General features: G+C 38.9%; 1 protein-coding gene across 2 annotated transcripts in view; it reads right to left on the bottom strand.

Moving 5' to 3' along the window:
• Positions 1 to 955: 955 nt before the first annotated feature.
• The window catches only part of PTPN1 (protein tyrosine phosphatase non-receptor type 1), a 59,333-nt gene continuing 38,434 nt past the window's right edge, over positions 956 to 21,854 (bottom strand). The window contains exons 2-9 of one of the 2 annotated variants that reach the window (XM_039498888.1): positions 20,346 to 20,436; positions 18,078 to 18,178; positions 14,709 to 14,807; positions 11,474 to 11,611; positions 8,508 to 8,717; positions 7,760 to 7,921; positions 6,704 to 6,930; positions 956 to 4,560 (exon numbers count right to left, since the gene is read on the bottom strand). In XM_039498888.1, coding sequence (XP_039354822.1) covers positions 4,356 to 4,560; positions 6,704 to 6,930; positions 7,760 to 7,921; positions 8,508 to 8,717; positions 11,474 to 11,611; positions 14,709 to 14,807; positions 18,078 to 18,178; positions 20,346 to 20,436 — 1,233 coding nt within the window. In that variant the 3' untranslated portion in view covers positions 956 to 4,355. The remainder of the gene's footprint in view (positions 4,561 to 6,703; positions 6,931 to 7,759; positions 7,922 to 8,507; positions 8,718 to 11,473; positions 11,612 to 14,708; positions 14,808 to 18,077; positions 18,179 to 20,345; positions 20,437 to 21,854) is intronic. The other variant, XM_039498889.1, reaches the window with a different exon arrangement.

Raw genomic sequence — 21,854 nt, 5'->3', positions numbered from 1 at the left:
ATGTTAGGGAGGAGACATGCTGGCTTGAAAAGCATCCTTAGGTTACTGTTCCACTCCCAACATAAAACAGGAGAGCTCTCCCTCAGCAGTACACAGGGCTCCACTTAATTTGCAGACATTTACAAGCAGAGGGCATGCACACAGTTGTAATATTTGCATATATTATAACTTCATCCTTACAAGAGAACAAGGAATAGCTTATGTTTAAAAGTGAGACAGGATTGTGGCACAAGAACAAAGCTGATCCAAGCTGCAGTCTGAGCTACACTTTATGTAGTTACTCTAGTGAGACTCAGGGTCTTCGACACTGGTGTTTCTCTCATGTAATTTTAAAGAGTTACTGGGAATGGCATCTCCAGGCAGCTTTACTTAAATTGTATTCAAATACAGAGCAGAGGAACATGTACAACCACCACTCTAATAACAGATATTGATCTATGGGTAATCAAAAGGCCCGAAGCTTGTCTCATTAAAAAGTCTCTGAAAGCACCCAGAGTACCTGGAGATGTCATATTTACATCTGCAGCAATCCTTGTTGTGCAGACTGCTGTAGCATATAGTCCCATCCTGAAGAACAAATTTAGCAAATCAATCCACACCTGGTAAACTGTTGTAAAAACAATTACAGTGCTTTAGAGATCTTCAATGTTGCAGGTTGCACATCAGGGTTTACTGATATGACCCAAACACTACGTATTTAAACTCAATTGAACATCTACGAGCAAGCCGATGTGTAGTGAAAATGCATTTTATTTTATAGCAGATAGCTAGTTACTGACCTGAAAGCAAGTTTTCTGCACTAGTGGAAATATTCTTAACATTTTCTATTAATGTGAGAAATTACAAAATAATCAGTAGGAGGTAAAATCCTGTTGATAACCCAAGGGTCTAAATTTGTTAGTGACTAAATCATCTCTACCTCCGTGATAAAACAGGAAGTGGAAAGACTCATACATCCATTCTTTAAAATTTTTTTTTATTGTTGCAACTAAAATGAGAACTGAAAACTTGTATGGGAAATTGAAAAACTGTACAGTTACTGAAAACGGTGAGGTCGTTGCAGCGCCTTACACAAAAAGACAAGATACCTGAAAATGTATTATACCAAAACATTTAGGTCTTGTTTTTTTATTTTTTTATATTTTTTTAAAAAAGTTTATTCTATGGCAATCTGTAAAAAAGAAAGACCTGATGAGTAAATATTTGCTTAAGGCATATAGCAGAGCAGCTAATTTTCTAACAATCTTAACATGGATATTTGTCCATTTTTCCAAGAACAGGTTAATCAATACACCCACTTTGAAACACTACTGTATATACACACACCCAAACTACTACATACATATACAGGACATCAAAACAAAATGCTTACAGTTTAGCATGATAAGCCTTATACCCACACCTCACGGCTTACAGGGCATTCCACTGTATGTTTCCACTACAGTACAAGGCCTCTTTGACTTTAAACAGATGAAAGCCAAGTAGTGAAGTTAGCTGGGAGAAAGGGGCATGTTAGCTAGAGTGGCTCTCTCTCTCTGTATAGCGAAATGTGTCTATGTTTTTCTTTGTGGAAAAGGTTGCAAGTACAGTACAACTGTGGATTCTAAGGAGGGATGCTGTGCTTTCATCAACCCCAACATTTAGATTTGTCCAAATCGAGAGAAATACTGCAAGTCCCAGTCAGTTCATGGGCCACTCGTTTATTTCACCAGTCTGTTTCTAGAGATCAATTAGGGCTCAATGGCACAAAACACTCACTTGAAACCTTGCTTTATTGGTGACCTTTCCAAAAGCAGAGTTTCCCCAAGTGCAAGTTTCTGAAGGCAGCACAGCAAGTCATTCTGAAATTGTTGAGATATTTGTTGCCAGAACTGACTGGAGGTGAGGTGTGAATATGGCTTAACACACACTTTGGAATGTTTGTATTATACTTACTCAGCTGAAATGAACTATGCTAAACAACTGGGTTACACTGAGTATGCAGAAATTCAATAGAAAATCGTGCCAAATATTAGGCAAGTACATGTTACCTGATAACACACCAAATCAATGTATCGCTGAATGAAGACACTTTCAGCAACACCCTTTGAACCACAGCCACTTAAATGATCAGATCATGCAAATATTATCTGGGCACATCAGTAAGCAGAAGTATAAGTTTTTTCATCTTTCAAGCACATGATATTTAATCAGGACACTAGAAGACTTTACATGCATTCTAATACAAAGGGGATACAAATGTTGCCCTACAACAATATTCTACCAGATGGAGAGAATAATGGGGACAAAGCAATCACATACTGTATCTTAAATACACAAATGATCCATTATATATTATATCATTTTCTATACTCAATTTTTCATGTTTCCAATAATATACTAAATACTGACTGCTTACAATATTCCCCCTTTCAAGTACTGGTCTGACCAACAGTCTCACAGGTAAAATTTTAATTCCCAGTACTACCTGAGGATTTATTTATTATTGTACTTTTGAGAAGCCCTTGATGCAAGCTTAACAGGTAAAAAAACCCCAAAACAAATAAAAACAACCCTTCCACCCCAAGTCAACACCTTATGGATTTAAGGAAAGAGCAAGAGCTACTGGCAGCTTTGAAAAAAATAAATATGGAGTGAAAGGACTGTTACACAATATACTCCATAAAGATGTTTACACTGAGAACGGTGGTTAAGTGCTATACAACTAGAATGCATTTAAAAAGCACAGATTAGTAACACTTGCACATCAGTCATCATAGTTTAGTTATCACCACTACCGCTTTAAGTAGCGAATTTGCTTCTAATCTCTGCCCTATGAGCAAAGATTTTCTCTATTATTGTTTAAAATGTATGAATTTCGTACTCATGAAAGGAAAAGACTAACAGCACTGATGAGAATTCGGTTTAGTGCAGTGCAAGCTTCCAGTCACAGCTCTGCTAATGCACCCCTAACACTATACAAGCCCTGGGCCTCTCGAGTCGGCACAACCAACGGAGCCAAGTTGTGTCACCACTGTTTGGTTGTTTTGTCCTAATTTTTACTCTACACCACCCAGCTCTTTTCTCACGTTGAGCTAAGATAGGAACACCCACATCTGCAGAGCTGCCAGGCCTCAGGCACTTATGCCCCTCTACCCCAGTAATCATTTAACAACATAATTTCAAACCAAACTAAAGTCAATATTGAAATCTTTACTAAAAAAAAATTACACAATCGCTTGCATCATGATAAGCCAACTGGTATGTTCAAAGACCAACATGTTTTCTGTTGATCTTTTAAGTTTGTTAAGGAAGCTGCCATGGCATTAATTGCTCTGGATATATTGAAATGCTTTCCAAATCGTTTCCCACATCACCCTTGAGTATGCTCCTCCTCTCTCTGGTTTGTGCACAAAGCACATTACTCCGTACAAGGCAGATTTAGAGTGAAACTGCATTTTTACATTCCAAATGATGAAGTTTAAAAACTGGTCCTTCTCAACGCCAGCTGAACAGCTGTAAAATGCTGGTGGACATGTTTTGGTTGAATTTCCCTTCCTGCTTCCCTCCTCCCCCACATCCCAGAATATAAAGGTAAAAACAACTTTACAGAGATTGGTACAATGTAAGTAGGCATAGGTGCAAGTAGAGTGCAACAAAAAAAGTCAATGGGGAAATACAATTTTTTTCCCCTTAAACAATGTTTGACATGTTGGGATACCCTGAGCAAATGCAGAAGCCTGTTTTTATAAAGATATGTAAAACAAGAAGCTAGTTAAGAACAGTTATGCCATGATTAAATATATCAATACCACAGGCACTGCCCACAACTCAGTCTTTAATAGATGAAGTGAGACAAAAAAAGAGCCTTCCCCCTTCCAAAAAGTTTACATTCTTCAGATATGTGGATTCTCTCTCTTTTTGGGAACTCAGTAATAATATAAATCATGTATTTGGTTACAACACTTGGAGAGTACAAGCAAGTTTCACTTGTGCCTAGTTTCTTTCTGAAGTAACACAAAGAAAAAGAACTGGCTTTTAAAAAAGGCTAAAAACAACAATGTGTTGTAATTCTATTATTCCATAAAAAAGAAAAAAAAAAAAAAGACTTATTTGGCATTTTCTCTGCTTACTCCTGAATATTTTAAGGCCCTGAGATTAGAATATTATGTTCTTGGGACCACAGGGCTAAATTAAACCCTAGTGCATCAATTCTCTCTTTAAGCCCTAACCAAAAGTTCCAGCCTTTCAACCTAAGGTATATTTCCACTGAGACAAGGCTCAGATGCCTCAATTAGATCTCTTTCATAGAAGCGGATTACACACTGGTCAAATTGTTGTTGTTCTCTGCATACTCTATCTTGCAGACATGTCCATCAATGAAAACATACCCTGTAACAAAGGTAAGCTCCTGCTGTGAGGACAGTGAACATGCAGATATTCACTAGAAATGGCTTCCAAGTTGTCATTATGTTCTCATCATCCTCTTCTACGTTTTCTGACTTCACTGGCTCTTCTTTGTGAGGTGAGGCACACAGATTTTCACCAGTCCTCCTCCTCAGTTCAGTGTCTTGACTAGTGCTGAGGGATGAAGAAATAAATATTCAGTATAGTATTCTTCCCCTTGAGGGGGAAGGTGTGTGGACACTGAAGCCCAGTCCAGAGACACCTCACGGACACTTACAGATGAAGCTGTAGATCAGTTGTCACCAAGAGATTTTACCCCGATGCACAAGATGCATCCTTTTATAGTTAGGGCTTTCAATTAGAGGTTTAAGCTGATATTGCCCCGATCAGCTGGGTGTTCCTAGTAAACAAGTTAATTCTTATCCCAAGTTGATTACCATATCCCTGAAGGTGCTCAAGCATCTACCCAGTTCAGATTCTCCACTTCAAGGCCACACATGGGCAATCATCCTTACAAACAGGAATTCCTGACAGTGAATATATTCAAAACTATTCTGTGCCCATAAAAACACACAAACACCAAGTGCACCAAAACGCTGAACGTGTTATCACCAAAGCATGCGCAAGTGTTGGAGCAAGACAGTAGGGATGGAGCTCTGTATAATTATACACAAAACACACCCCTAAATTAAGGCTGCAAAATCAAGCACTCAAAAGTGAAGAAATTCCAGAATTAAGTTTGCGTGTGTAACCTTAATTCGGCCCCCTTGTGTGTATGCATTCGGATGGAGTATAATTACAAGATCACATACTATTTTTCTATACCCTTAAACTTGTTGTTTTAATTATATATTTAATTTTGTGCTCGTTTCCTAGATTTTTTTTTTTTTAAAGGCAACTCAAAAAACCACCAGAAATTCCATCCTCTGGCATCACACTGACTCCCACGTGGGTTATCAGCAGGGGATGCTACTGGGCAAGCATGTCCTTTTATAAACAGAAATAATGATTAAAAAAATATTGTGGAGACCAGCTTAAGGTGACAGAAAGGACTACTGAATGTGCCTCATTTCGTGTCAATACTCACAGCTCTCAAGGTCACTCCCCAGCCAGTTTCACAAGGCGGAGTGGCTTATGGCACTAAGTTTCCGAGCTTTATTTGCCAAAGAATATCTCCAGAACTTTGTAGGAAATGTTGAAAGTTAGATGCGCCTATTCCTAGCATTCCCTTGCAAAACTGGGTGTGTCCCAGGTGTGATCATTTGTTTCATTTGCCCGAGATAGCCTTGGAATTCTCCCCTCAACTGTTCTCCTGGTGACTTCTGCTGTCCCCTTGGCCTTTCCTCCCAGAAGGGGTTTTTAGTTGGCCATCTTGGACAAAGACTGCCAGAAATAGATCAATATCCAGTACATCAAAAACTAAGGATTGTTACAGTAGAATCTACGGGAATCAATTGTAACATAGCATACTATATTTCAGATTTGTGAAACAGCAGTGACATCTAGTGGTTAAAACACAAAACAACCCTTATTTCCCCAGCCCCCAAGTTATAGGTATATTCTTCAGGCCAAACACTTTGGTCTAGCTAGACTGAAAGGGAGAATAAATTTTCTGCTGAAGAATTTTTTTTTTTTTTTTAAAAAGGTCATAATTGATTTGACCTGTAGTCGAAAGCAAAAATAGTTCCCCAGCATGAAAGATACATATGACAAGAAAACTGTAGATTTAAAATTTTTTTTTAAAAAAAAGGATGAACTGCATCTTTAAGGCAAACAGGTGCTTTGATATTGAATGAAAATTGTCTATTCCTATGTTCTAACATCAGTACTGAACTGACTTAAAAGGAGATTTTCAAATGTTGCAGGATATCTCCGATAAAGTATGTGGAGCACCAGATACCTGCACTGATTGGTGTGGTTGAAGCTAGCTGGCTTAGCTTCAAGCCAAAGGCCTGACAATCCACCTAACGTGTAAAAGAGCCCTGTATAACCAAACCCCTTATGCACCTACATGTGAGGCTAAACCATGCAGTCATTGTGCCTCCTCCATCTTTCATCATAGCCTAGCAAGAGCTGTCATGTCACTCTCGTACCCTTTTCACATCTCACCTAAACAAGCACGTGGGCCTTTGGAAATAAAGGGCTATAATCCTATTCTAGCAGCGTTGTCACACAACAAGCGTCAAGTTCTGTCCAACACGCTTTATAGGTGGTGCTAAGTGGCTCAAACAAGGGAACTTTCTACATACTGTTGTGAATCTACAGCAGGATTTCCCGGAACAGTCAAAAACATCAACGCAAACAACTTGACAATTACCTGTCTGTACCCAGCTGCACAGATGTGCCATCAGGTACCATCTCCTCCACAGCGCTGACTATACATCTGATCTCTTCCTCTACCACCTGGTGGTTAGGGAAAAACTCGGTGTGTTCATGCATCCGACCATTGTGCATTTCTGACGTTCGCTTTGGTGGCCTTGGGGGTGGGGGAGTATGTTCTGGTGGAGGCTCCAGGTCTTCATTGGAAAGCTCTTTCCACTGCTCCTACACAGAAGAAAGTGCCTATTAAGCTCTGCTATATTATAATGTTTTATATTAAAACCACTATAATTCTAACATTAACATGGCAGAGGCTTTACACATTAGTCATTGTTTTACTTTCAGGGTCACTGTTCAGATGCATTCACCTCTCCCCTCCCACCAACTAAACAGTATGCCCACAGCCCAACCACACATATGGGAAACATTAACTGGAGATTTAATTTAGTGCTTGAAAAAAAAAAACTCTGAGTAGCAACATGAATCCCATTTTGTGCTGTAGTGTTATTTAGCAATAACTTAAACATGCATACTTCAAAGGAGACAACACTGGAAGAATCCACAGCATGTTGGAAAATTGTTAAGGGCCTGAACAGAAGACTTAGCAAAACAGCATCATGAGGCTCACACAGCAATTGCTATCTCCCAACTGTTTCCCATAGGGTCACAAGAAGGAGAATTTTCCATATGACAGCAGCTATTGTGGGCTATTTGTACTTGTACAAACACATCAACATGTGTAAAACAATGCATTAGATCCAAGAGCATTGTGCACTAAAGTTATTGTACAATGCTCATGCCAAAGACAGTATGTAGTTTAGCGATTCATTCAGCCCTCTTAACCTTATTCAACCATACTAACTTCCCTCATAACATTTGCCTGGCTACATGCAATTAGGAGGTTTGTGGATCTTAATCTTGATATTGTCGTATGCTGTATTGTAGCTGCATCAGTCCCAGAATATGAGAGAGACAAGGTAGGGAATGTAATATATTTTATTGGCCCAACTCACCCCCCTTCTCTCTGTACAAATGATATGCATTCAATACTCACCTGCACCGAAGCATCTCCCATAATAAATTTTGCTCCTTCAATAACAGCCAAGTAAGAGAAACGAAGTTGATCTGCTGTCTGTATAAGCCCCATTCTGTACTTTCTCATTTCTAAGAGAACTTGCTTAATGTCCACAGAAGAAGGATCTTTCCTTTTGTCCATCTGAAGGTAAAGATTTGAAATTTGCTTTACACAGATACACACTCTATGCAACAAATGAGTTGCATAGAAACACATTAGGCTTCAAACTGTTCCCATGTTAACGGGTATGGGGATGAAGGTAACATGTGGAACCTTCTATCAGGCCTTCGCTGCTTAAAAAAAAGATGCAGTTTTACCTCAGGATAATAATGCATATGAGCTATCCCCAAAGTAAAAACAAACAGTAAAGACCAGGCACTTTAGTTTTACCGCAAGGTAAATTGGGCAAGGACCACTTTTCTTAGCAGGGAAGACAAAGCCTAACTTTGCGAGTCACTCCAGCTGGAACCAGTGATAGTTTTCTTTCATACTCCCACAATGGCCCATTCAAAGCTCAGTTTGCTTTAGCTTTCAAATGAAAATATATTACCAAAGACAAATATAAAAGTCGAGTAGGAGACAAATGTCTCAGAGGAATGTGTGTCACTATACCACAATTCATGAAAGGTGCCATGGCTCACACAGGCTTCAAATAAGGAATTCCCAGAAGTAACTACACAAAGTTGTAACTCACTCCTTATTCCCATCTAGAGTAAGTGGTTCTTACCAGTAGAAGACATGTATCAACCAAACAAAAAGTTCCCGATCTTCCAATTCCTGCACTGCAATGCACCACAATGGGTCCATGCTCAGGACTCAGTGAGCCAGACTCTCTCACTTTGAACAGGAAGTTGAGGAACGAAGCAGGAGATTCTGGGACTCCAAAGTCAGGCCATGTGGTATAGTGAAAGTGCAGAATTTCTCTAGTTTCTTGTGCCTGTAAAATATAATGTTTCCAAGCTATAAGAATCTCTAGATACGAGTATTCAAGCACAGCTACTGTCCGCAATAATATACTAATCAGAGGAAGAATACCACTCATCACATGTTCCTATTCCTAGTAAGTGACCAATTTCCTAGTATATTCCATTCAAAGGGATTTCCAAGATCAGTCTTGATGCTACAAATATACACATCTACATTCTACAATTCATAAGGAAAGGGGCAGGATTTCACTTGTACTGCCCCATATTGAATTCATGACACGCTGCTTTCTCTTTTCAAATCTAACCTTGAAAATGATTCCTTTTAAATTTATGATGGACTAAATCCTACTCACCATTCTATTAACCGTTCAGCAAGAATACCTGCTTGCTCATTTGCTGCTTTCCTTTAATCTAACTCAATCCATTTTTCTATGAAGTTTTCCCATTCAGCGTTTAAGAGCTGCTGAACCCAATTCTAAAGCGCTACTTGCTTGTAAAGTATCGTGAATGTCTAAGGACCTATATAATTTACAAATAATTCTCTCACCATAAAAGCCGTGTGATGTTTTGAAAGAAGGACACTAGATAAAACTAAATTATACAGAGTAATTTTACAGTTTATAGCTCAGATGTACATTTTATCCCCATATAAAATGGGCACTACAGCCTTCCAGTAGATGGGCTGGCTGAACTCTTCGGAAAATGAGGTACCTCAAGTTGCAAGAGCAGCTTGGATTTGTCCAAAGCACGGACCTTATATTACCACAGTTTTTTCATTCACAACCAACAACCTCTACTAAGCTGAAAGCAATCTCAGAAGAGTGTTAAGACTGATGCTCTCAGCCTCCTGAAATCTTGAACCAAAGCTTTTGAAGTTTGTCTGTTGCAGACACTGTAACCTAGGATGTTTTTCTGACAACTGCGGAGTTCTTTCTAGTATAGTTTGGCTAGTGAAATTTGTACCTGACAATGGGCCTATTTTCAGCTTCCTGGCAAGAGATTACAGATATTAGGTGCGGGGGATAAGTATTCTCTCCCAATAACAGGCAGTACTAGGTTTTAAAAAGCTAACTAAAAAGGCAAACTGGAAACAGCAAAGTAGAACTGAAATGAGCATGTCACTAAAATGTATTTGGCGTTCACTCTCTGTCCACATGCACCTGCTCCAACACAGGTTTGAGATGCTCTGTGGACTTTGATTTTAACTAGATGCAGATGTTAGTTTTGATTAGACATGCTCACTGCAGCTGCCCCTTTAGCCAATCTCCTCCAGCATAGTTTCAGTGGCCTGCCCCTCCCTCTGCTGTGAATGATTCTGCTAGGACTCCTCTCTGCTGTATTTATCCATGTGTGCAGTGTATCCTCAGCATTGCTTTGCACTGTTCCCCACTGTAATGTTTTATTTGGTCACCGCCAAAAATAAACGGTTACAGAGAGTCCCCTTTTAGCAACTAAGAGCTTGAGCCTCAGTGGGGCTTCATGTGGGCACAGAGTTCCACCTGCGCAGAGCTCATTGCAGGATCCAGGACTAACGCTGCTGGGTGTCGATTTGGTGGGTCTAGTGAAGACCTGCTAAACTGACGGCAGAGCGCTCTCTGCTCGACCCCGGTACTCCACCTCTCCAGGAAGAGTAAGGTAAGTCAACCAGAGAGCATCTCCTGTCGACGCAGCGCAGTGAAGACACCAGGGTAAATCGACCTAAGCTACACTGACTCCAGCTACGTTATTCACGTATCTGGAGTAGCGTAACTTAGGTCGATGTAACCTGGTAGTGAAGACAAGCCCTAAGTGAGGAAGACTGCTGATTCCCTTGCTGAAGGTTTTCAGTGTGAAAAGGTGAAGATTTAAGTCAGCACAGGAGGGATGATAAGGAGACAAAATTCCAAGAGAAGGTCTATTTTCAGAAGATGGTTTTTAAAAAGCTCCATGTGTATATTCATTAGCAAATTGGTAATGGCCGAGTGCTTGGAAGAGTAATTATTCCAGACATTCCTGTACAGAGGTACTGCACTTTTACACAGTGATGTTATAAAGGTAACACTGTCCTAACGTTCCACATTGAATCTAAGCCTAGGTCTATACTTGCGGCAGCGAGTTCATACACTGCATGTCCCTCTAGCATGGGTATAAACAGCAGTGTAGATAGTGGGACACTGCTTAGAGGAACAGAGTAAAAACACTCCAGAACCTTAGGGTATGTCCTCTACAGGGCTCTACCCTTCCCAGAGCGGTGCCTTTCCACAATGCAATGAAAGAGTCTGGCAGTGGGAAAAGGCTCTGGCAGCTCCCTGCTGTCTCTCCCCAGCCAGCCTCTTTCACTGCCACACATATACACAGTGGATGCAGCCTGCTTTTCATTGCAGTGTGTAACTACACATACCCTAAAAGTAGCTGTCACTGTAGATAAGATAATGCTGAAGACTTTGCAATACAACGTCCATTCATTCAAATTATGTTTTGAATTACAACAGTTAACCTCATTCTTTACACCTTGGAGTTTAACTTCTATGTTGTTGGGGAAAATCAAAGGCTGAAAAGTGTTTATCCCCACAACCAGTACAGTCAAGAGCAAACTGCATTGGCATTCACAGACCAGAGCAACGCTAACATATTGAGAACCTCCTAAGTCACTGATGGGCATGTTACCCAATTTCAGCATCCAGTCTCTTTGTACTCGGAGCCTTTACAAACCAGGATGAGGAAATACAGCTCATTGACGGGGAATTCAAGGACAACACTATCTGACTGGTATGCTTTCCATACTTACGGTAAGGTTTTCCAATTCTAGCTGTCGTACTGTGTAATATGATTTTATATCTTCAGAAATTAAGGTTAACTTCAAGTTTGTATCCTCAAAGAGCATTTCTTTCTCCTCTTTCTGTGGCCAGTACTGGGCACATTTTATCTAAAAAAGCAAACAGAAGACAAGCACTAGTCACTTGGGTCTGTGTTAAAGGTGAGGAAAGAGGAGTGTTCCTTAATCCAACATTTTTTAAGTTATTAATTACATATATTAATGTGGCACTAAGGAGTCCTGAGGTCTAGTATATTGCAATAAATTCAAACATGCATTTCTAAAAAGAAAGGCTAGTTCTTGCAGGAGGGCCTCCTGCTTCCAGTACATTATGCAAGTACTACCTCAGCACATCTTGGTATCTTTCACACAAAGACCCAGAGGCTGACCCTCACTGCACCCCTGGAAAATTCCCAGAGCACAACAGTGGCTTAGGGTGGATGAAGCCATTCTACTCATCCCTTGGGGCACAGGGGTGTGCCGGGGCTGGGAAGGGATCAGGGGCTGTGCAAAGCTGCTGTAAGTCAGAACAGTCCCCCTGGAATCTAGTTAAAAGCACCCCAATATTTTTATTTGGACCCTGCATCAGCAGTCCATATAGTATGAAAAGATTCAACTGGATCCTATACATTTAAAAGCTTGGGGGCTCAGAAGAACTTCAGAGATCATGATTTTAGGCAGTTTCACTTTGCAACCAACAGGCATAAAAGATGAAGTTGGACTGAACATCTTAAGGGAGGAGATCACTGTAAGAAAATAAGTGTTAATAAAAGACAGCACAATGTAAGTGTGAAAGCTTGTTTATAGAATCCATAATATCCTACATATAGAAAGTTACAGAATTACTAATTTGGAAGTAAAAATGTCAGATGAGATTTTGGGATATCCATTCACTCCCCACAAATGTAAAAAAGTCTTGAGATCATTGTGATTCCATATGGCACAGTTTAAAAGTTACAAAACTTTAATTGAGCTAAAAAAGGAGTCTGCAACCTAGCTTCTGACTGTACATAGTAATTTTCTCAGTAATAATTTTCCAGGAAACCGAAGGTCCGCACCAATAAACTGTTGACAGGCGAGAAACTTAAATGAGTCAGCCAAAAATACAAGTAGTGCATTTTGCTCTGTACAAAGGGGAAATGACACCAAGGGATCTTGTTAGAGGTATACATAAAGTCTGCAACCATGTCTCTGACCTCTAGACCTATATGGATATTATGAATGTTAACAACTAAACTGATACTTTTCAGAATTTAAACACAGCTCCTCCAAAACAGGATTTTGATCAGTGTGCCAAATCTATGTTTGTAGAGGAAATGGATTACTGCACATGGCTAATGCTTCTTATATTAAATTGTAAATAAAGTGGCATTAATTTGGAGTGGAACAAAGTTGAAATAAGAAAACTCGTTATTACATAATGATTTACTTTCCATTGGTAATAAACTATGATGGGATGGTAATAAAATGTGAGAGAGCTGTCGTGTGTAATGGGAGTTGGGACAAAGAGGATTTTACCTCTCAGGGAAGTTAGACAAACTTTTACAAATGGCATTTTATTTGTAGATGGTGAAGGAATCTCAGGACAAATTATCAAGGCCTACAATGCTTCCAACACTGGTTAAATACTGAGCAGGATGACAATATGAAGCAATGATACGTTATAATCATCTGCAATTTTTAAAAAAATCATCTTAGAAGAGAGCAGTTAGCTTCATGTCTTATTTCTGCACCAAATGGCTCTGCAAATAACATTTTGCTGAGTTCCACTGAAAATCTCTCACTGCTGGTTGTTGAGAAGTATTAGCCCTCTGCCCTAAGGGATCTTGATAATTCTTTGCTTTGTTCAAAGTAAAGGGGGGTGGGAGAAGAGAGAAAGAAGAGATTGAGTGTGTGTGTGGTTGGAGAGGAAGGATGATTAAAACAGAATTACTGCAAATCCCCATTGAAGGTTACAGTTCACTATTTCCTTTACTAAAAAAGCAAAAAACTCAAATCAAGGCCAGAGTTAGAACACAGCTCACTGCACAACTATTTTCCTGATGACCAGGAATTCTTTCCTGGTTATGCAAGTGTACAACACTAGATCCCCATTAGGGGACACAACATGCCCACTTACCCTCCTCTGAAATGGCCTTACAGTCAGCAAAGGAACTAAAAAAAAATCTCAGTGTACAGTTCTATTCAATCTTCAATTACTTTTTAACAAAATCCGCTCCATTGGCAGACCCACTACTGCGATCACAGTAATGGCAGCTTCCATTAACAAGCAAACTATGGTAACTTCTCCTGAGCCCATGGCTGCAGAACAAGTCCTGGGTCTAGGGATGTATGTCCCCCATCACCTGCCATGGAGCTAAACCACCCCTCCCTCTCACTCATGCAGTGGATGAAAAGTGGTAAGAGCTATTAGTAGAGCCTGTGCCCCCCACACCTGCTTACCAGAAGGGCTGAACCCCTTTTACAGCACAGGAGGACAAGTGGCCAATACGTACAGAGATGGTTGGTGGATTTCCAGATATTTCACTAATTAGTTTCTGGTGATCATTCCCTGTGTCTAACTCCCCTCATTCCCTGTCCCCAGCTATGGGGAAAATGTAGGTAACGTAGGGGGCAGGGGTGAATTGATTAACATAGGAAATATGCAGATCAGGAATGGCGCAGGAGAGTTTGAAAGAAGCCTGGAAATAAGAAGTTATCTATCACCACCCTGCTCAGTTTCTTTACACATTGCTCCCTTTCTGTATATTTTGTCGGCCTTTAGATATAGGCTGTAGATTAATGTACTGCCCCAAAGATCTTACAAACTACTTTTAAGGCCACTGGATAGTGCCAAAGTAACATAAAAGGTCTTAATATAAATGGGAATCAGGGCCCCAGTCTCCAGCCATTAACAAAGAGGAACTACACATAAGCATCTAGACTAGCAGGACTGAAGAGAGAAACCAAGTCAGTGTTCCTGGATGGAAAACTCCAGTTGCCCTTAGTTTATCTGAATTCAGAAGAAATTACAATCTGCTATTCTGAACTGGATAATTTCCACATATCCCTCAGAGTTAACCAAGATCCATTTTCAGATACTCAGCTTCTGAATCTTAGATATGCTTTGCTGGACAAAATTCTGTACATGCATCTTTCTGCTACCATTATGTTTTGGTTATTTATTTGTTTTTAAATACACACAGCTAAAAAACACTCATATACTTACTGATCCTTTTTCCATCACTCTGTTGAGCATGACAACACCACGGCTTTTCTGTTCCCAAACCATCTCCCAAAAGTGACCACAAGTATTTGGCAGAGGACCCTGCAAAGACAGAATCTTCTAAAGTAAGCAACATTTTCTGTGGAAATAGATTAGAGCACTGTACCCTAACTTTACAGCCTAATGCATGCAAGTCACTTCTCATTTTAAGCATCTGAAATACAATAGCTTTAAGTTCCATTTTCCAACTATGAAGTCACCAGCTTAAGTTTCCCCACATAAAATAGGAAGAGTATTTGCAAGAAGGGAACTGGGAGTGAAAAAACAGAGAATTTGCTCAGAAAGGGCAAAAAAGGAATCTAATGGGGGAAATAATCTCACTCTGACCCAGTCAACGGGATTTAAGAGTAAGTAGTTTGCAGAACTGGGGCCACCGTGATTGACCGTAAGTACATATTACAGGTAATGAAGAACTTGCTAGTAATAATGTGCCGAAGTTACTGACTGAGGCCTGGCAAACAATGGTCAGGCAAAATAATGAGCCAACTATTTTGGACTGCTCAAACACTATACAAAATGTATTAGTCTTCTTTAATAGCTCCTCTATCAATTGTTCTTTAAGAGGTAGTCCTCTTCATTAGATCCCAAAGCTATCTACTTTCAAAGTACCTTCTGTGATTTTCCTTTACCCCTAATCTCTGTTAGTTAATCTATGTAGTGGGAAGATATACTACCACCACACATCCTCTTAGGTGGTGGGTTTTTTTTTGTTTTTGTTTTTTTGATAACCTAGACTAACAAAATTGTGCAGCTGTGATTTCTCACATGGCTTAAAGACAAAATAATCTGGCATGGTCCTTGAAAAGAATAACTGGATTCTCAGCGGCCTCATTTTAAACTGATTAAAGAAACACTGGGTTAGAACTGATATAAGCTATCAGCTAAGTGTACCTCTTACTTCCTTGCCCTGAATAATAAAACAAGTAGATCTGTATCCACAATTGTTTTTCCTCATTTCCTAAGACATCACAGATCCTAATTAACTCATGTTTTCTAAAAAAAGTCTACTTCTGTACTACAGATTGGTGCTGATTTTCTGAAAACAAGGAGGAAGAGCTCTTGACTCCTGCTAAAAAATATTAATCCCAGTTTACCGTCATCTAATAAGCATAGATTTTTTTTTTAAACAAGCATTACAGATTACTGTTCCCAGGGAACTGAACCATAAATCTCATTGTCTAAACAACATTAAGGCAAACAAGAATTCTGGCACAGGCTTAGAGTTAGCAACCAACAAGTCATGCTAGCAAGGTATAATTCAGTCTGATTACATACAAAGATGCAGAAGTTTAGATTCACAGGAAATGTAACTCAATGGTGCTATTTTTTATATTAAAAAAAATCTCTTAAATCTGTTTTTCTACACTTTTCCTGCCTCTATATTTTTAAATGAAACTTACAAGAGAAAATAGCTCAACAACCTGACCTGAAGAAGGTTTAAACTAAAAGGTGAGACTCCTCACTACTTCTAAATAGTACATTGGTGATATAGCCTACTCAGTGGATAAACTACACACTTTTAAACCTCAGCTAGTGGAGAACTACATTGCTGTATTGAGGCAGCTATATTAAAGTTACAGGAAGGATCTTTCACTACAGTAACACAATCAGGAATGTGCTGCTGTTTGAGGATGGAAGATTTTAATAGTCTTAAAAGTGTAACTATATTTTATAACTATGAGTATACAGATGACCAAAGGAAAATCCTTTGTGTATCTTTATACAGTTTCAGTCCAATTCAATTTAAAAGTCAGACTGCTTAGTATCAATTGTGTTTACAATACACTTCCAAAACCTTGGTATTCGGATTTGCATTATTTTCTATTTGTGTGCACCTGTCTTAATGGGTGAAATTCCCAGAGCCAGCACTGATAACAGGGCTTAATTGGACTTCTGCATAGATTTTGCACTGGCGCTATGCTCAGAGGTAAATTTCATCCATTCAACTATATTTAGACTCTCTTTCAACATTGGCAAGGATTATGTAAGTAACATTCTATAGATTCCACGGTCTTCAACAATATTTACCATGCCAGCTGCTTCAACTAAACCTTAATTTAGATTGTTTAAAATTGGTGGTGTTTTGAACAAACACATGATGATTGCCTGTTCTGTGAAGCAGCTGGCATTGGCCACTGTCAGAAGGCAGGATACTGGCTAGATGGACCTTTGGTCTGACGCAGTATGGCCGTTCTTATGATATCCTCCCGCAAATATAGCGCTAATAAAGGTTTGCACCACTGGCAGAACATCCCTCTCTACACTGTTCTTTAGCTTATAATTTTCCAGTTTCATCAGTGAAACATTAATTTAAAAAACAAATGCAAAAAGGATAGCCTGTATATGCAGGATGCAATTTCAAATATAAATATTGTAAAACCAGAATATTAACTGGTACTACATTTAAGAATAGAGGCATCTACAGTTAATATTCCTCGTAATATTGTTGTGTAAAGGAGCATGACAAGTTATCGAAAGGGATGGCAAACTGGCAAATGTAGTCTAACTGTCAAACTCTTGATGAAAGGATTTAGGAAGAGAATGGTCAGACCACCTGGCTTTTCATTTCCTAATGAATCAGGCTGTCCCAAGTATTTGCATAAAAAACAGAAATTAGTTTGATGTGTAATAATGGTGGTGGAGTCTTAAATTATGAGGAATTTCTGAACTCTCAAGTTAAAACTAAATTAATGTGAAGTTAATTTGTGAGATTTTATATTTTTTGTGTATGTGTGCCTATTGTCTGATTTATTAGAAACATGGACATGTTACTATGTGGATTTTGGATTTGAGATACAAGTTTCATTTCCTGCCAAACTCTACTTACCCTGATGTTTTAGATGTCCCTTAAGAGATCTGGATAATCAGGATTTACCACTAGATGGGTTTAGAGTCCAACAGACTTAAGTTTGACATCTAAAGGATGCTGTCTCTCAAGTGGCGAGACAGATGCATTATTATCTAATGAAAGATCCTCCATTTAATCCAAAGGCAGATCTGGAAACTGTACTGAGGCAAAGTCTAGGAAAACATGTCAGGCCAAATCCTGGTCCCATTAAAGTTAATAGTGAAATTCCAATAGACTTCAGTGGAGCCAAAATTTAAAAATGTGTTACAATACACACTACTTTCCTAGTGTGGATGGGGATAAAAAGTTACAGGCTAAAAATACAAGAAAGTCAGAATGAACTATTAGAGCCAGTGCTGATGTGCAGTTCAAGTGACAATACAATATTTGCAAAGTCATGTTTAACAACAACTCTTGGAGGTGTTGGTTCAACTATTTTGCAGGGTTTTTTTTCCAGCAGTTACCTGGGTAAGAATGTAGCTCCTTTGGGCCTCTTCCATTTTTATCAAGCTGGCATTGATATAGTCATTGTCACCTTTGGTTAGCTTAATTCGACTGTGGTCAACTGTAGCACAGACAATCAGAAAACACAGGTTAACGTCTTCATGCATATGTTATGATCCATGGCCAATTTCATCAAATGCTAGGATCAAAAATGTAACTTTCTAAAAGAACAAAAAAAGTGAAATAGTAGCAATAAAGGATTGTTTCTGAATGAAAAGTTCTTTGTACTTGCTGTACTGGGAACAGACAATAATTTGTACTATTTTATTGTTATAACACAATTAGGACCCAATTAAAAAAAGTTGTGAAGCGTGGAGTATTGTGCACATGCAATGATCACAGTTGTATGTGCAAACTGGATAATTATGCAACCAGATTTATATATCAAGCTACTGCTTATACATGCAATTAGCATGTACAAACTAATTACACAACTGTATGCATATTTTTGCAGGTCTTTGTGAAAATCAGTTCCTTAAAATCTGGATAAAAGATAAATTTGAACAAAGTTGCCTGTATTAGCAGGATAATCACCAAATGGAAACCTTAACCTCTCCTTATAGGTCCTAGATTCAACTGAAATTTTCCCTAATCTACCCCACCTACTGAACAAAAATTACTTGATGCTTATTTTACTGCATATGTCTGTTCGTTCCAAAGCTTGCAGTATTTATGATTCCCTCAATGCATAAGAATTTCCACATTTTACAGGAAAATTAAACTTACTGGAAGCAATACCATCAAAAGTAAAACAAAATCAACAATTGTCAGCAAGAAAAAAAATAAGACTCTTGAAACTGATCAGTAAGCAAAGCTATGTGCAACATTATAGTTCCTATTGAATTTCTTGAAAGGCTCAACTGAATTTTAACCATTATCTGGAAATCTGTTCAGCTGCAATATGTACAGGAATCCTATGATTGCAGCATACACCACTACTGTTCTTTACGTTTCTTCTATGCAGTGTTAACTACTTATGCAAAACAACCTGTTCCACCTCATATGTAGCTGTGACACTGAGTACATTTCCCAGACCTGAAGAAGAGCTCTGTGTAGCTCAAAAGCTTGTCTCTCACCAACAGAAGCTGGTCCAATAAAATATATTGCCTCACCCACCTTGTCTCGCAAAACAGAGGATATAATTAATACGCACTTGGGATGAGGGGAAAGAAGTCACAAAGGTGCATCATGATTAGGGTTTCTGGTTTATTATAATTTAATTTTTCAGGGTTTATTTTATCATTTGAGTTTTGTAAATGTCCACGTTGGAGTTTTTGGGGGCCTTCTATACATTACTCATTATAGTAATTATATACTATAATGAGTAATCTCTTTGCAATGTTCCCTAGTGTATTTTAACATAGTACTCTTTCAAACAGCAATATACTGAAGTGTACTAGGGAACCTCTAATGAACACCAGCAGGACCAATTATTGTGCAAGAAATTAGTGTCCTTTAGTATTTACACCCTTGTAATCCACATTACCAGACTGTGTAGACAAGCTCCTGCATACAAGTAACCATTTCTGGTGTTTATCCAAGAAACGCTGATTGCATTTTTTGTATTAGGGTGTTTTCTCAGTGTTTATCAGTTAAGACTGAAAATCAGATGCCCTAATCATGACCCACTCTGTGCAGGGAGAAGAGACTTACAGGGTTGAATATCTGTTAATGAAACTTTATATATTAGGAAAACAAGGAGACCAGAGTTTCTGAAGTGAGTAAGTTAAATGCTAGCTTTGCTGGTTTCTTTGCTTCCTTTTCTCTTCTCAAACTAACTTCCAATTATATTGTTTTGGCAAGATTGCTCCCGTCTCTGTACAGCTACAAACATCCTATATTAACTGGTAGCATGCTATACACATACACACATGCGTATTTACAGTAATGGAGAGGATAAATGTACATTTAATATTGATAACAGATTTGTGCTATCCTACCTATTCTTCTTCTCTGTCCCCAGGGATTTGACCATGAGACAACTGCTTTCCCGCAAAGACTTCTGTCCATGAATACTGCAGCTACTGCATACTGCTGCAGTGTAATCCCATAACATACCATACTATGGTATATTGTGATATATCTTATGTCATTCAGTATATTAATGACAAGATTTCAGTCATGGATGTGTAGCCATCCATTCAAAATATACAACCAAATGCCTTCTGGAGACAAATTCTTAGAGGTCAGCAGACTGTTACAAATAATTGTGAAGAAAGGATACTTACAGGGGCTGACATCTCTGTACCTGTTTCGGTTTTTGTTTCTGGGATGTTTGGCCACTTTACATGGAAAGTCACTGGCTTCATGCCTGATATCCTAGAACAAAAGAAATTAAGATATTTAAACTTGCCAGCGCTTTGCAAGAAAAGCTTACAGTTCAGTGTGTCTGTGAGGGTTTTATTTTGTAGTCACCTGCAAGTGTCTGCTTATCATGGCATTTTAATTTGCTTGAGGGTTTTGGACAGCAACTGTTTAGAACAAATGTTTTCAGTTTTAGATTAAATACTGAGGTAAGATTATTTCTTGGTGTGCAAGACACTGACTCATTGTTGGCTATGCTAATATGCTATCATCTTTTCACAAAGGAAGTACTGCAACATTTTGTGTAAAAGCACAATGTCTAACATATTTTACCTGATGTACAGAATTGTAAAGATTATGGCATTATTTCCACTAAGTTATTCATTGCACTCAGCTACACATTAAAGAGTTCACTAGGAAAGATGGTTAGAAACGGCTATCTGTAACAATCCATCTGTCATTTAGTATTCTACACGTTACCATTTCATAAGTCTGTATTAACAGCCCAAAACTGCAGTCATGTCTAGTTAAGTTAATTTGAATCCTTATCTCGAGTCATCAGCAAGCTGTTCTGGAGCTGCAAATGACAAAAGGGGTTCTTTGTACTTAGTGCATACTCTACATAAAAGCACGGATGCCATTCCCCAAGCTAATGCTGACAGAACCATCCAGCTCTACCACCAGCCTTTTTTCAGATGTGTCTAACAGCTCAAGCCTCTGAAAGAAACTCAGAAGAAATAAAGAAGCAAAAATACTGCCCAACTTAAACATAAACCCTTATTTACAGAAATCGGGCAGACATGCATATTGTATGCTGCATAAGAGTACAACCTGTATGAATGTTGTTACCAGGACCATGGCAGATTTCTCCCCCCACCCACGCTGGAACAAAATCTGCAGGAAATGCACTTGCTGTAGAATTCAGATTTAGCTATTACAATGAAATTTAAGGAGTCCCAACACAGACATCTTGTATGTGTGTAAAATGTACAGTTTAGCATGGCTCAAAGGCCATCCAAAAATACTAAAGGTATTAGGGCAAATTCATCCCTTTCCACTAGGGTTGAATTTGAGACACTGATTTATTTGGTTAATCAAATTACCGTATTTTCCGCACTATAAGGCGCACCTAAGAGCCTTACATTTTCTCAAAAATTGGCCGTGCGTCTTATAATCCGGTGCGCCTTATGTGTGCACTGAGTTCCAAAATCTTTGGTAAGCGCTTTGCTTGATTGACTGTCGGACCATTTTTCGCTGACACAGGGACGTAATACGTAAACTACGTACGCTGGCAGCGATAAACCAAAAATGGCACCAGTGAAGAGACATGCTTACGAGGCACAATTCAAACTACAGGCTATCAGTTACGCGGTTGTAAATGGGAATAGAGCAGCTGCGAAAGAATTCAACATCAATGAATCTATGGTTCGGAA

The sequence above is a fragment of the Mauremys reevesii genome, linkage group 13 (assembly GCF_016161935.1).
Source record: "Mauremys reevesii isolate NIE-2019 linkage group 13, ASM1616193v1, whole genome shotgun sequence".
NCBI lineage: Eukaryota > Metazoa > Chordata > Testudines > Geoemydidae > Mauremys > Mauremys reevesii.
Note: the sequence above shows the minus strand (reverse complement) of the source record. Positions and strands in the feature narration are given on the sequence as shown.